At 36.6% G+C, this 12,780-nt stretch overlaps 1 protein-coding gene across 1 annotated transcript in view; it reads right to left on the bottom strand.

Annotated features, from left to right (window-relative positions):
* Positions 1-12,780, bottom strand: part of COG5 (component of oligomeric golgi complex 5) — a 275,549-nt gene that overhangs the window by 54,645 nt on the left and 208,124 nt on the right. Inside the window, exons 13-14 of the mRNA XM_003585967.6 lie at positions 9,120-9,281; positions 7,073-7,172 (exon numbers count right to left, since the gene is read on the bottom strand). Of these exons, the coding sequence (XP_003586015.5) occupies positions 7,073-7,172; positions 9,120-9,281 (262 nt within the window). The remainder of the gene's footprint in view (positions 1-7,072; positions 7,173-9,119; positions 9,282-12,780) is intronic.

Below are 12,780 nucleotides of genomic sequence, written 5' to 3' on the forward strand. Positions count from 1 at the left end.
GCCTGCTCTGGAGTAAACCCAGCCAAAACTGGCAAAGCCATCTAGCTTCCTCTCATTGGTCCCAGGACGTATGAGCAGTAAATGCTTCCTGCATGCCACTCAGATTTTGTGGCTGTCTATCATACAGCACTTTTGTGGCAACAGATAATGAAAACTTTCAGACTTTAAGTGACAACTGAGTTCCTTACTTTCTCCTGAAAATATTTCCTAATTACAATAACCATTACTTGATATTTGTCTCTGTCTTCACCATGGCCGACTGAATCTTAGACAAGTTGACCATTTACTACTGATCTGCCACAGCCCCAGAAAATTAAGATCTTACAAGTCTGGGAAGCAGGTCAGAAAGCTATCTTAAAGAAAATAAGTCCAACGTAAGAACAGAGGTAGAAAAGAGCAGAAAGCTGTCTAAAGAATCAAATGAGTAGGAAGCCCAAAGGGATCAGTGTATTTGTATCACAGCTCAACTGTATTTGGTCCAAGAGAATCTACTGGTATGTTTCCTGTTGGCACATAATATGAAAACTCTTTCAACCAAGTGATTTTCTATTTTAAAAAATCTTTTACTTGAATGTTAGTAACAGGCTACTACCACATAAAGGCTATATGGAGCAGTACCCAGGTATGTCATCCTTTTAAAACTAAGAGAGTCAAACTCCTATGCTTCTATATCATGTAGGCTTTCTTTCATTATAAGAATGTCAAGTCTCCAAACAAGTTATTAACTATACAAAGAATAAAGCATATATTTATAAAGCTTTTAAAAAACCCTACTGCCATCTACAGCTACTGACCTCATCATACACAACTACTGACCTGCACTGAAGCTGAAACCTCCCCTTAAATGTCATTCCTATTACTGCTTCAAATGGTCGCAACTTAATTAAATGCCAATCTACTTTTTTACACTTTATAACATTTGACATTTACACTAAGATTCCATATGTCATTTTTGAAAACCATCAGATAATAGTTATCATTGGAAAATGCCCTAACAATTTACTTTTTAAAAAGAATGCTTACCTATAATTTTGTTATTACAATAGCTTGTAAGTCTATAAATTATCAAGGTGCCATAAAAACTCCTTGTATACTAATATTCTAATTTCCTTTAAACATATCATTGATTCAAACTTGTAATAGCAAGGTCTAGTGACATTTTCTACTAATGGTTACACTTCAGACCTATATAAATTATCACTGTATTACCATTAAATAATCAATTTGTTCAACTCAATCATAAGATATTATACTATAAACATCTACAGGTATGTGTATATTTGGAACATAAAATTCTACTTAGCATAATAAATTAACTATAACTTCACACCTGCTGTCAAGACAAATAAGAATTTTTAAATGAAGATAATCTAAAACACTGATCTCATTTTCACAAAAGAGCACCTTAAAGGCTGATATTCACAGGACATATACTAAATCAAATATATGTGAAAGGAACTAAACCCCATGACCTATAACTCACATATGAGAATTCAAGGCTCAATCCCTGTTATTTCTAAATTAAATAACTACATTATCTAAACATCTGCTATAGTCTGAATGCTTGTAATTCCCCACCCATATGTTACAGGGCTTCCCAGGTGGTACAGCAATAAAGAATCCGCCTGTCAATACTGGAGACATGGGTTTGATCCCTGGGTCAGGAAGATCCCTAGAGTAGGAAATGGCAAGCCACTCCAGTATTCTTGCCTGGACAATTCCATGGACAGAGAAGCTTGGTGGGCTAAAGTCCGTCCGAGGTGTGTCACAAAGAGTCATGGCTGACTGACTAAGCACCCAGGCAATTCATATGTTGAAACCTAATGCCCAAGGTGGTGATATTTATCAGGAGGTGGAGTCTTTGAGGACTTCCATGGTGGCTCAGATGGTAAAGCGTCTGCCTACAATGCAGGAGACATGGGTTCGATCCTTGGGTCAGGAAGATCCTCTGGAGAAGGAAATGGCAACCCACTCCAGTACTCTTGCCTGGAAAACCCCATGGATGGAGGAGTGTGGTAGGCTACAGTCCATGGAGTCACAAAGAGTCGGACACGACTGAACGACTTTGAGAAGTGACTAGGACTTGAAGGCAGAGCACTCATGAATGGGATTAGTGACCTTATAAAAGAGGCTTGAGAAAGCCACCTTTGCCCTTTCCACCCTGTAAGCTTACAGAAAAAAAGATAGGCATCTATGAATCAGGAAGGGGCTCTCATCAAATATCAAATCTGCTGGTGCCTTGATCTTGGACTTGCCAGCCTCCAAAACTGTGAGAAATAAACTGCTGTTGTCTATAAGTCACCCAGTTTATGGCACTTTGTTATAGCAGGCCAAAAGGCCTAAGACACTATCCATTAAGAATGAAGAAATAAATTATGATACATAAGCATACTAGGCATGTATTGGTTTGGCCAAAAGGTCCATTCAGGGTTTTTCCCCACAATGTAACAAACAAACATTTGGGAAAAACCAAAATGAACATTTTGGCCAACTCAATGTTAAAACACTAGATACAGATCTCTATGTTATATTGCAAAGTGAATAAGTAAATCACAAAATAATACTTAAGTAAAAAAGAAAGATATATTTGTGTTGTGGTACAAGAGAGTTTTAGCTCAGTCTAGACTCAAATGTGCGGAGAAGGCAATGGCACCCACTACAGTACTCTTGCCTGGAAAATCCCATGGATGGAGGAGCCTGGTGGGCTGCAGTCCGTGGGGTCGCTAGAGTCGGACACGACTAGCGACTTCACTTTCACGTTTCACTTTCATGCACTGGAGAAGGAAATGGCAACCTACTCCAGTGTTCTTGCCTGGAGAATCCCAGGGATGGGGAAGCCTGGTGGGCTGCCATCTATGGGGTCGCAAAGAGTCAGACACGACTGAAGTGACTTAGCTGCAGCAGCAGACTCAAATGTGAGTCTAATGCTAGTTTCAAGACTTGCTAGCTGGCACTGTTTTTTCAGCAGTCTATAGTGGGCAGGCTACAAAGCTTTCTCAGCCTCAATTTCCACATTTTGCTGTGGCAGATACTTTCATTTCAAGGGTTGTTGTAAAATAAATGGCACAATTCAAGCCACTATAGATACTTTCAAGGGTTGTTGTAAAATAAATGGCACAATCCAAGACACTGTAGATGTTTAATAATGGCAGTTATTTTTATGGCCCTACTCTAACTGTAAAAAATGAATTCTCTGGTACCATTTAAGAGCCAGAAAAAAGGATGTAAGAAATTGTCCCTACATAACTTTAGGTTTTTATGACACATAACTCTGGTGATTAGTAAAAAAGAAGACTTAGAAAAAAAATAACACATGTGTAATGATAAAAAAAATTTTTCTTATTATAAGCAAATACATGTACTATGCATATAATCCATACATGATATATTCTATTATATCCTAAAACATTCAAAAGACAAGGTTGAAAAGAAACAACATACAGCTTTTTTAGGCATATGGAGGAATATATCCAAATACACATAGTGAGTTTATATAACCATAAAGATGGTCCACAGAAAGGACCACCTTGAGAAATCATTTTATGATTCCTTCTCCTGTTGTGAATTAAGGCTATGGTTAAGCATACTAAAATGATCTGATAGCCAAGAAACTTTCACAACTAACCTTTAGGAAAATAAACTTAGGATCCTGGAAAGCTGTTCATTTTACATTTCAAGTTTTGTATTTTCAAGTCACCCTTTTTGGAAACACACTGTCATTAAAATTCTAGCTTTCCTTTATCTATCTCACCACTAAACCATTAATGCTTTAATTTTTGTCTCTTTCAACCTTGTGGACTTGAGGCCTAAATATCTCATCTATAAAAAGAATTCTCCCTTTATAGACTTAGTTATACTAAATTTCAAGTTAACATTTCCACTTATAGATATTCTACTTTAAAATCTGTTTCAATTTTTCTCCCACTAAAGATTTAATACTTGTCTATTTTCCACTAAACGTTTTCAGCAAAATAATTATAAAGAGAAATATGGCAAGATCAAAGAATAAAACCTGTCAAAATTAGAAACACAGAGGACACAGACCACGCAATACAGATTATCTGTAGAGTGAGCACAGCAGCTCAGTGTGGACAGGACAGTGGGAAGGATGGCTTGTGTTTAAGAACACACACTTGGTTAAGATGCCTTTCTTTTGTTTTACTGAGGGTGGAAACAATGCAAAGGACGTCCTCAAGTTCAAGGATAGAATGAGTGGTTGAGAAAAATAAATTACTTAACTGAAATGCTGGGCTGGATGAAGCACAAGCTGGAATCAAGATTGCTGGGAGAAATATTAATAACCTCAAATATGCAGATGACACTACACTTATGGCAGAAAGCGAAGAAGAACTAAAGAGCCTCTTGAGCCAGTGAAAGAGCTGGCTTAAAACCCAACATTCAGAAAACTAAGATAATGGCATCTGGTCCCATCACTTCAGGCAAATAGATGGGGAAACAGTGAGAGACTTTATTTTGGGGGGACTACAAAATCACTGCAGATGGCGACTGCAGCCATGAAATTAAAAGACGCTTACTCCTTGGAAGAAAAGCTATGACCAACCTAGACAGCATATTAAAAGGCAGAGACATTACGTTGCCAACCAAGGTCCATCTAGTGAAAGCTATGGTTTTTCCAGTAGTCATGTATGGATGTGAGACTTGGACTATAAAGAAAGCTGAGCACCAAAGAATTGATGCTTTTGAACTGTGGTGTTGGAGAAGACTCTTGAGAGTCCTTTGGACAGAAAGGAGATCCAACCAGTCCATCCTAAAGGAAATCAGTCCTGGGTGTTCATTGGAAGGACTGATGATGAAGCTGAAACTCCAATAATTTGGCCACCTGATGTGAAGAACTGACTCATTTGAAAAGACCCTGATACTGAGAATGATTGAAGGTGGGAGCAGAAGGGGATGACAGAGGATGAGATGGTTGGATGGCATTCACTGACTCAATGGACATGAGTTTGAATAAGCTCTGGGAGTTGGTGATGGACAGGGAAGCCTTGAGTGCTGCGGTTCATGGGGTTGCAACGCAAAGAGTCGGACACGACTGAATGACTGAACTGATATTGAAATAAATAAACACATAGAGGAGTGGCAGAAATAATGTTATTAACAGCCAAAAAATTATAGAGATGAACATTAAAACGTTACTTGTCAATGCTCAATAGCATTTTTTAAAAAATAAAACAAATGATGCTCTTTGTACTATTAAGTAATACTTAAGCTTTCTTTAAAAACTAAAATGAAAGTAGAAAAGTAAAATTACTTAAAAAAAACAGAAAAAATTAACTTAAAAAATTTTAATTCAGTGACTTTCTCTTACCCTTAATTTAGCACTTTAGGATGGCAGGCCTGAGTAACTTAGGATCACAGACAATCTGGCCAAGAACATCAACTCAATCAAAAGTTTTTGATATATTTTAATTTTGTTAAAGCTTTTTGTCATTACTGACTTAACTGAAGTCACATGTTCCATTTACTACTGCTCTTGCCTGATGTGGAAAAGTGAACTATTTTCCATGTATATATTGGCTCTTCCTTATGTTATCTTCTGGTGGGATCATCTCATGAGGTTATTTTTTCCTGACACTTTTAGTAATTACATTGAATTCTATTGGATATAATACTGAATTTCATTTATAATAATAAACCATATTTTTTAAAGTAATAAACATCATAATAAAGCTTTTATAGCAAAGACTGAGAGAAAAATTAATGATCTAATTACCTATGAAGAGCTTCCATGGTCTCTGTGGGGCCAGTTCTCAATAAACAATGTTTTAAAAAATGCTTGTAAAATGCTTAAAAAAAATCTGTCAAGGTTGCAAGAATAATTAAATAGAAGACAGCATCATATTAACATGCAAACACAATGGGGCCACCCACTGGAACTGAAAGCAGGAAGCCTCAGGATATGACTGTTCCCATCAAGGATCATTTTATGCAAATTCCTTCAGTTAAATCTTTTACCAACCAACTCTAAAAATTATACCACAACCAACTGAACCACTTGGATATAGATAAAACTGGATTACAGTTAATCCCTGAACAACACAGGTTTGAATTGCAATGGTCTATCGACATGCAGATTTTGTTCAATAGTAAATACTACGGTACTTAGCAGATACTAAGTTTTAGGAAATAGTAAATACTACACAATCCACAGTTGGTTGACTCCAATGAGGTGAAGGGATGATAAGGAGGAACAACGAAAATGTTGTTATAAATTATACGTGGATTTTTTGATTGCAGGGAGTGTAGGTGCCTCAAACCCCCAAGCTGTTCAAGGGTCAACTATACTTCATTTTCCCATGTTTCAATTGGAGCAGTAAGGGAGGCCACACAAAAAACCCATGGTTGGCGATCCCTACAATGACAGTAGAGAGATCACATTTTGGCACATTCTCTAAAATTCTTCAATCAATGACAGTTAAAGATATACTACAGTCTTATTCGTTGGATTTCAATTAGTATACATACCTACTAGTTAATACGTAATTTAAAACATTAATGTAGAGAATTAAGATTATGATTCAGTCATGTAGTTATTATTTTAAATATGTGCAATCATCTGCTCAAATAGAGTAATTTTGGAGTTAAACTTTCACAGTCCAGAAACTTTAGAAAGTAAATCAATATTTTTCTTTTACAGTTTAAGCACTTAACATCCTCCAATCATTTTCTAATGGTTCAACTTAATTTCACACTAGGTTAACAGTACATAAATGATACCTGGAGTGAGTGACCACAGGAGAGGAAATTTGACCAATTTGAAATAATTATTAATATACTTAAAAATATACATAATTTAACTCATAAAGTGGCACACAGATTTCTTAAAAAATATTACAAAATTTGCCTGCATTCTGTAAGTGTAACAATGATAGGAGGGCCGTTTTTTAATAGATTTAACACTTTTTTCTGATTTAAATTCATAAGAAAGTTTCAAAATGTCACTTTAAAAATTTACAGTAAATTACTATTCAGTCAATTCAATATTTATAGTCAAGTATTGTATAATTAGTTATTTGAAACAAAATCAAGGTTTACAGAAGTGATTATCACTTACCAGCTGCTCTGATTTTACCCCATACAACTGGATGGTCTTTGCCACATTTTTTGACACAGCTAATGTGAGGTTTGAATCAACAGCAGCTACGTTTAGTTCACTGAAGAAAACAAAAACAGACTTTAGCAATACAGTTTATCAACAAAGACAAGTATATGAACTTAAACCCATTAAACAAAAAGGTGATTCTTTTTATAGATTTCCCTGGGTGCCTCTAAGAATTGATTGGATTGTTTCATTTTCTCTCCTAAATTCAGCATTAGGAAAAAGTGCCCTGAGATGGTTTGGTTAATGACCAGTTTCTCATTAATAAAAGCATGTCATGTGTGGGTTCAGGCTGTGATTAAGAAGAGTAAATTGTGTACAGATTTTTCAAGTAGCACTCTTGTTCATACTGATAAGTGCAATTAGAGACACTGCATATCACAGACATCTGCAAGGAAATGACAGCTCTTGAATGGAAATGATGACCTTGGAAGGACATAGGCTAAAAATATAAATTACATGATATATCAAGATACTAAGTTTCTGTAGAAATTATGCCAATTCATGTTATTTTGATAGCGTAGCTTTTTTATATCAAAAGCACAACAAGGATTTACCTGGAAATTTTAAAAATCTAGATTCCTGAAGTATTTCTTTGCCGTGCTTATTTTCAATTTTTTATACTGGATTATTTGGGACACTTCAGCTGACTGCTCCAAAAAAAGTATTTATAAAGACCATGTAAAGTATACCAGCAGTTAAAAACTGCATGAAAATGCATATACAAGTAGAAAGCAAGAAAAGTAATTACTGTCTCTGAAGTAGCAGAAAGAATCTTGGTATTTCCCAGATTCCCTTTATGAAGAAAGCGAAAGACTTTAACATTAGTGCTTAATTTGTGCATCAAAAATGCCCTTTCATTTAATAGTGAGACATAATCTCACTGTAAGACATAATTAACAGTGAGACATAATTAACCCTGATATTCACATTCTATTGATCAGTGGCATAAGTATGCTTTTTCAAGTCCCACCTTACAACTGATCACAGTGTAGTTAAGTTGCACAGAGGAAAGGGAGTTACTTCTTTAATATTTCCATAAACAGGTCAGAGATCAAGTTGAATTAATGACTGGTTTGATCACTACTATACTAAACAAATAATGGAGACATCATCAGGGTTCAAGAATCCAGAGTCAGGCCTTAGAAAGTCAAAGTAACTGTGGAGAGATTAGGATCAAGATTCTGGGCTCTTTCAACACTACTGTATATGGTTCTGCAGATTATACCTGTGGCTTTCTAGTTTTACTCTCACATGCCTCAGAATCATTATCTGATGTGTAATCTAAAAGAATTTAGACTTCTATACTCTGGTCCTATATGGCCTAACAACTATTTTAACTCACAAAATGTTCACCTATAAATGTACAGACCTACTGTTATGACAACTTATATACTATGACAGGAACCGAGAGTCTCAACTGCAGACTGGGTCGCCTGGGTGACCATAAAATGTCTAAAGACAACAGTATAACTACATTGTCTGCAAGCATTCAGGTGGCACCTCTGCTAGGATATCTTCCCTTTTAAGAGTTTTAAAAGCTGTCACATTTAACTTTAGAAAGCTTAAAATAGCAAACACGAGTAGACTAATCAGGATTATAATACTTGTACACCATGAAGTACTTTCTGGATTTAAGATTAAAAAAAAAAAATTACTCTCCATGCTTTAGCTTCTCCATCTGTAAAATTATTTTTATATTTACTGTCCTATTTAATACCAGAAATTTACTATGGTATAAAGAATTAGGTTGGTTTACTCTGCATCCTTGACAAGATAAAGAACAATTATAAATGACTATTTTTAGACTGTATTTAAATGGTTTTATTAATTGGAATCTCAAGTACTTAGGACATGTGCACTCATTCACTGCAAAACTCTTGATTTAATTGCTGGACTAATTACTTGAACAACTAGAGATAAATTTAAAATGTACTGCATCAGACATCACTAACAAATGTGGTGGGCATTTTATGGCATGCCATTATATAAAAACACATACCTCGCTATAGTTTTAATGATACCTTCAAGTTCATCAGCAGAAGGAGGATTACGACCACCAGGGGGAAAAACCAAGTTGATAGGATCAAAGAGTCGAGATAATGATTTTGATAAATATGCAGCCTCATAGGGTTGTAGTGAGTCTTTCAAAGCCTTTTCTGGACTGTGGGAACAAAGTTTATTAAAAATGAACTTAAATTATACAAGACTAAATACTATGGTATTAGGTTGTAAATATCTTTCTTTAAAATATATCCTCCATAAGACTCAAGAAAAGGGGAGATATATATATATATATATGAGACTGATTCACATTGTTGTATGACAGAAACCAACACAACATTGTAAATTATCCTCCAATTAAAAATAAAAAACACATCTCCTCTATAGAAGGTAACTTTATATGGACAACAGAAAAATTTTGCTTAAAAATTTATAAATACATTTATATACATTTGATAATTAAATGCTTATTAAGAATTAAACATTTTAATTTGTACATAATTCCTGGGTATAAATGTAAAATAATATGCCCCAGTATCTACTGTAGCAAGTTTGTCACTTGAAACTATAAGAGTAACACTGTAAAATCTTATTAATTCTAATGGGGCCATGTCTTCACTTAGCATGTTTCTACACAACATACAAGAGAGGCAAGTCTGCAAAGACTTGAACTGGCTCCCACCAGTTCAACCCTTTTCACACATAGATGCACTCTCATAAGCTCAGCATCTGAGAGGGAAGTATACAAATGTAGGTTTTTATCACCCTTCTGATACCAAAACTGATACTAACAAGAATTGAGGACAAAATAAAAAGTGTTTGTACAAGTCCCACAAAATCACAAAAAATCTCCCAACTGGAGTTCTTATTTTTATAACATTCTTCACAAACTAAAATTTAACCTACTAAACACTTCTTTCTCCCCCAGACCTCCAATGTTTTCAGTTATTTTTGTTGATTTTCATTTAGTTGTCCAATTATTGGAACTTACATTTTACCTCTGAAAATTATTATCAAATGTCTATAACCGTATAATTAACTGTGTCTTCTCACATCACCCCTGATTATGATCCTTCTACCTACCTTTCCATTATCTTAAAAAAACAAAAAAAACAAATCCCGCTAAATTCATCCTAAATGTTCATCTTGAAAACATCTGACCTACTCCTTTGGTATCGGAAACCTGGCTTTCTCCTTTTCCAGTCTTGTTGGTCAAATGACAAGACCTAGAGGTCACCACACTCTTGGCTCCTACATCGTAATTCCATGGTTATCTCTCAACACTTTCTCATTCAATGTAGGTATTTCAGTCAACACATAGTTCCCGAGAATCCTATGTACCAGCCCTTGTTAAGTGCTATGAAGATAGAGATGAAATTTGCTTTACAGCCCAGTGAAGAAATGTGCAGGTGGAGTGATAACTATAATTTTTATAATAGATGATGAAAGAGCCCCGTAGGAACAGGGAAGAACTAGTGCCTAAATCTGTCTGAGTCAATCCTCTCCTGAGGTCCACACCAGGTATTTAAACATCTTCCCTACTTCTGCTCTGATCATTTACTGCCCTTAAGAATCCTCTTCTTTCTTCCACAGAAATTTCAGCACTAAATTATAAGTATTGACATTCTTCCTCTTCTCCAAGGATTCACCCAGAAGGTACTACAGTTTTACTCCAGAAACAAAGTTGCCAGGGCCTAGATGGCTATCTGCCAGCAGCAGATCTGTGAGTAGCTGCACAGGAGAAGCAGCTCTATGCTCTATGTTTGAGAGGCTGGCTGAGAGGGAGAGCAAGGCCAAGGCCTGTGGTTGCTGTAGGAAACCAACCCACTGACACAGGAATGTGACAGAAGAACAATGTGACAGGGTCCGGCCTCAGGTGGCAGCAGAAGCCTAGCCTCACCCTAGCCCTGCTCCCAAGGTGGCCTGCTTCCCCTGTTCCCTACCCTATTCCACCCTGTTAGTTTTGGAAAAACTGAAGAACTAGGCATGGGGGGTGTAGGATCCTCGGTGACTATGTCAAAACAGACAGCTTTTCTAAAACCTATCCTGTGCTTGCATGCGTGCTAAAACACGTCAGTTGTGCACGACTCTTTGCGACTCTATGGACTGTAGCCTGCCAGGCTCCTCTGTCCACAGGATTCTCCAGGCAAGAATACTGGAGTGGGCTGCCACTCCCTTCACCAGCGGATCATCCCGACCCAGGAATCAAACCTGTGTCTCCTGCATTGCAGGAGGATTCCTTACTGCTGAGCCACCCGGGGAAGCCCGTCCTGTACTATACGTCTACTTTTTGAGTCATCATTTTGAACTGCTCCACCTCTAAGGTCTCCAAGCTTGAAGACAACTTTCCACACCTCCACTTGCCCCTACCCCCTTCCCTCCTACAAATTCTCTTTAGTGTGTACAATTTGCCAAGTACTTCCTGGAAGTGAGGAATGTAGCAATAAAGTCAGCTAAAAAAATTTCCTGCCCTCTTAAAGAAGAAATAAAACTTTTAAATGACTTAATTGTGGAATATAAAGAAGACTAATAAATTCTAAGAGAAGAAGGAAGCAAAGAAGCCAGAGAGCAGTTTTTATCCAACTTTAGATAGAGTGAGGTAAGGCAAGGCTTCCTGGGAAGATATGAGGAAAAAGGAGGGAACAAGTTACATCGATTTCCAGAGGAGGCACTTTTATGAGGAGAGAAGAAGTGCAAAGGCCCTGAGAGGGGACTTATAAAGGCCTTGAGAGGGGACTTATACCTGGCTGAGTTTGCCAAAGAGCGAGAGGAGCAGAGCACTTAAGTGACAGGAGAACAGTACAAAATGAGGTTTAAGATTAAACAGATGGAACAAAACATGCTGGGTTTTGTATATGAATAAAAACGCTAGATTTTACTCAAAAGAACTTGCTTTTTGACCTGACTGTGATCAGTGCTGTAAAATCCTTTGCTGTGCTCATCCTCCATCAGCCCAGCATTTCAAGGTACTCTCATGAGCATCCTGATTTTTCTAATGTACCTTCCTTTCAAAGCTGTAAGAAATATCTCATTTAGATAATCTCTGTACCTGCTGCTAAGCTGCCCAAGCATTCCAGAGAAAAAGGAAATTGTTTCTATTGAACACTGATACAAACCCCTTAATTTCAAGAGACTTGAAGCTCAAGGCATTAAAAACCTTCTTTGCACTCCTTCACTCTCTATAGCGGACCATTTGTTTCTACACGAAGACCAAAACTACTGCAATGATCTTTGTCAACTTGATACCAGCTTTTCTTTTTCCTCTGTAATTTCATCTACATCTGATTTTCTTCTTATCCCAAAGAAAGAGTAGCTTTATTCCTTTGTTGATATCAAAACCTCAGATGAATTGAACCCACCTCCTCCTTTCCTATTCTTTTTTAGAAAACTGCTTTATCGAGACTTACATTCAATTCAACCATTTAAAGTGTATATTTGATGGTTTTCAGTATATTCATGGTATGTGCCACCATCACCATGCTCAAACCTAGAACATTTTTATCACCTTCAAAAGAAACCTCATACCCTTCAGCTTTAAAATCTTTACCCTTCTCACCCCGTTCCCAGCCCTATGCAACCACCAATAGGCTTTATATAGGCTTTATATCTCTAGAGATCTGCTGTTCTTGACTTTCATATGGATAGGATCATACAGTATA

This window comes from Bos taurus, chromosome 4, assembly GCF_002263795.3.
Source record: "Bos taurus isolate L1 Dominette 01449 registration number 42190680 breed Hereford chromosome 4, ARS-UCD2.0, whole genome shotgun sequence".
In the NCBI taxonomy this organism is placed as follows: Eukaryota; Metazoa; Chordata; class Mammalia; order Artiodactyla; family Bovidae; genus Bos; species Bos taurus.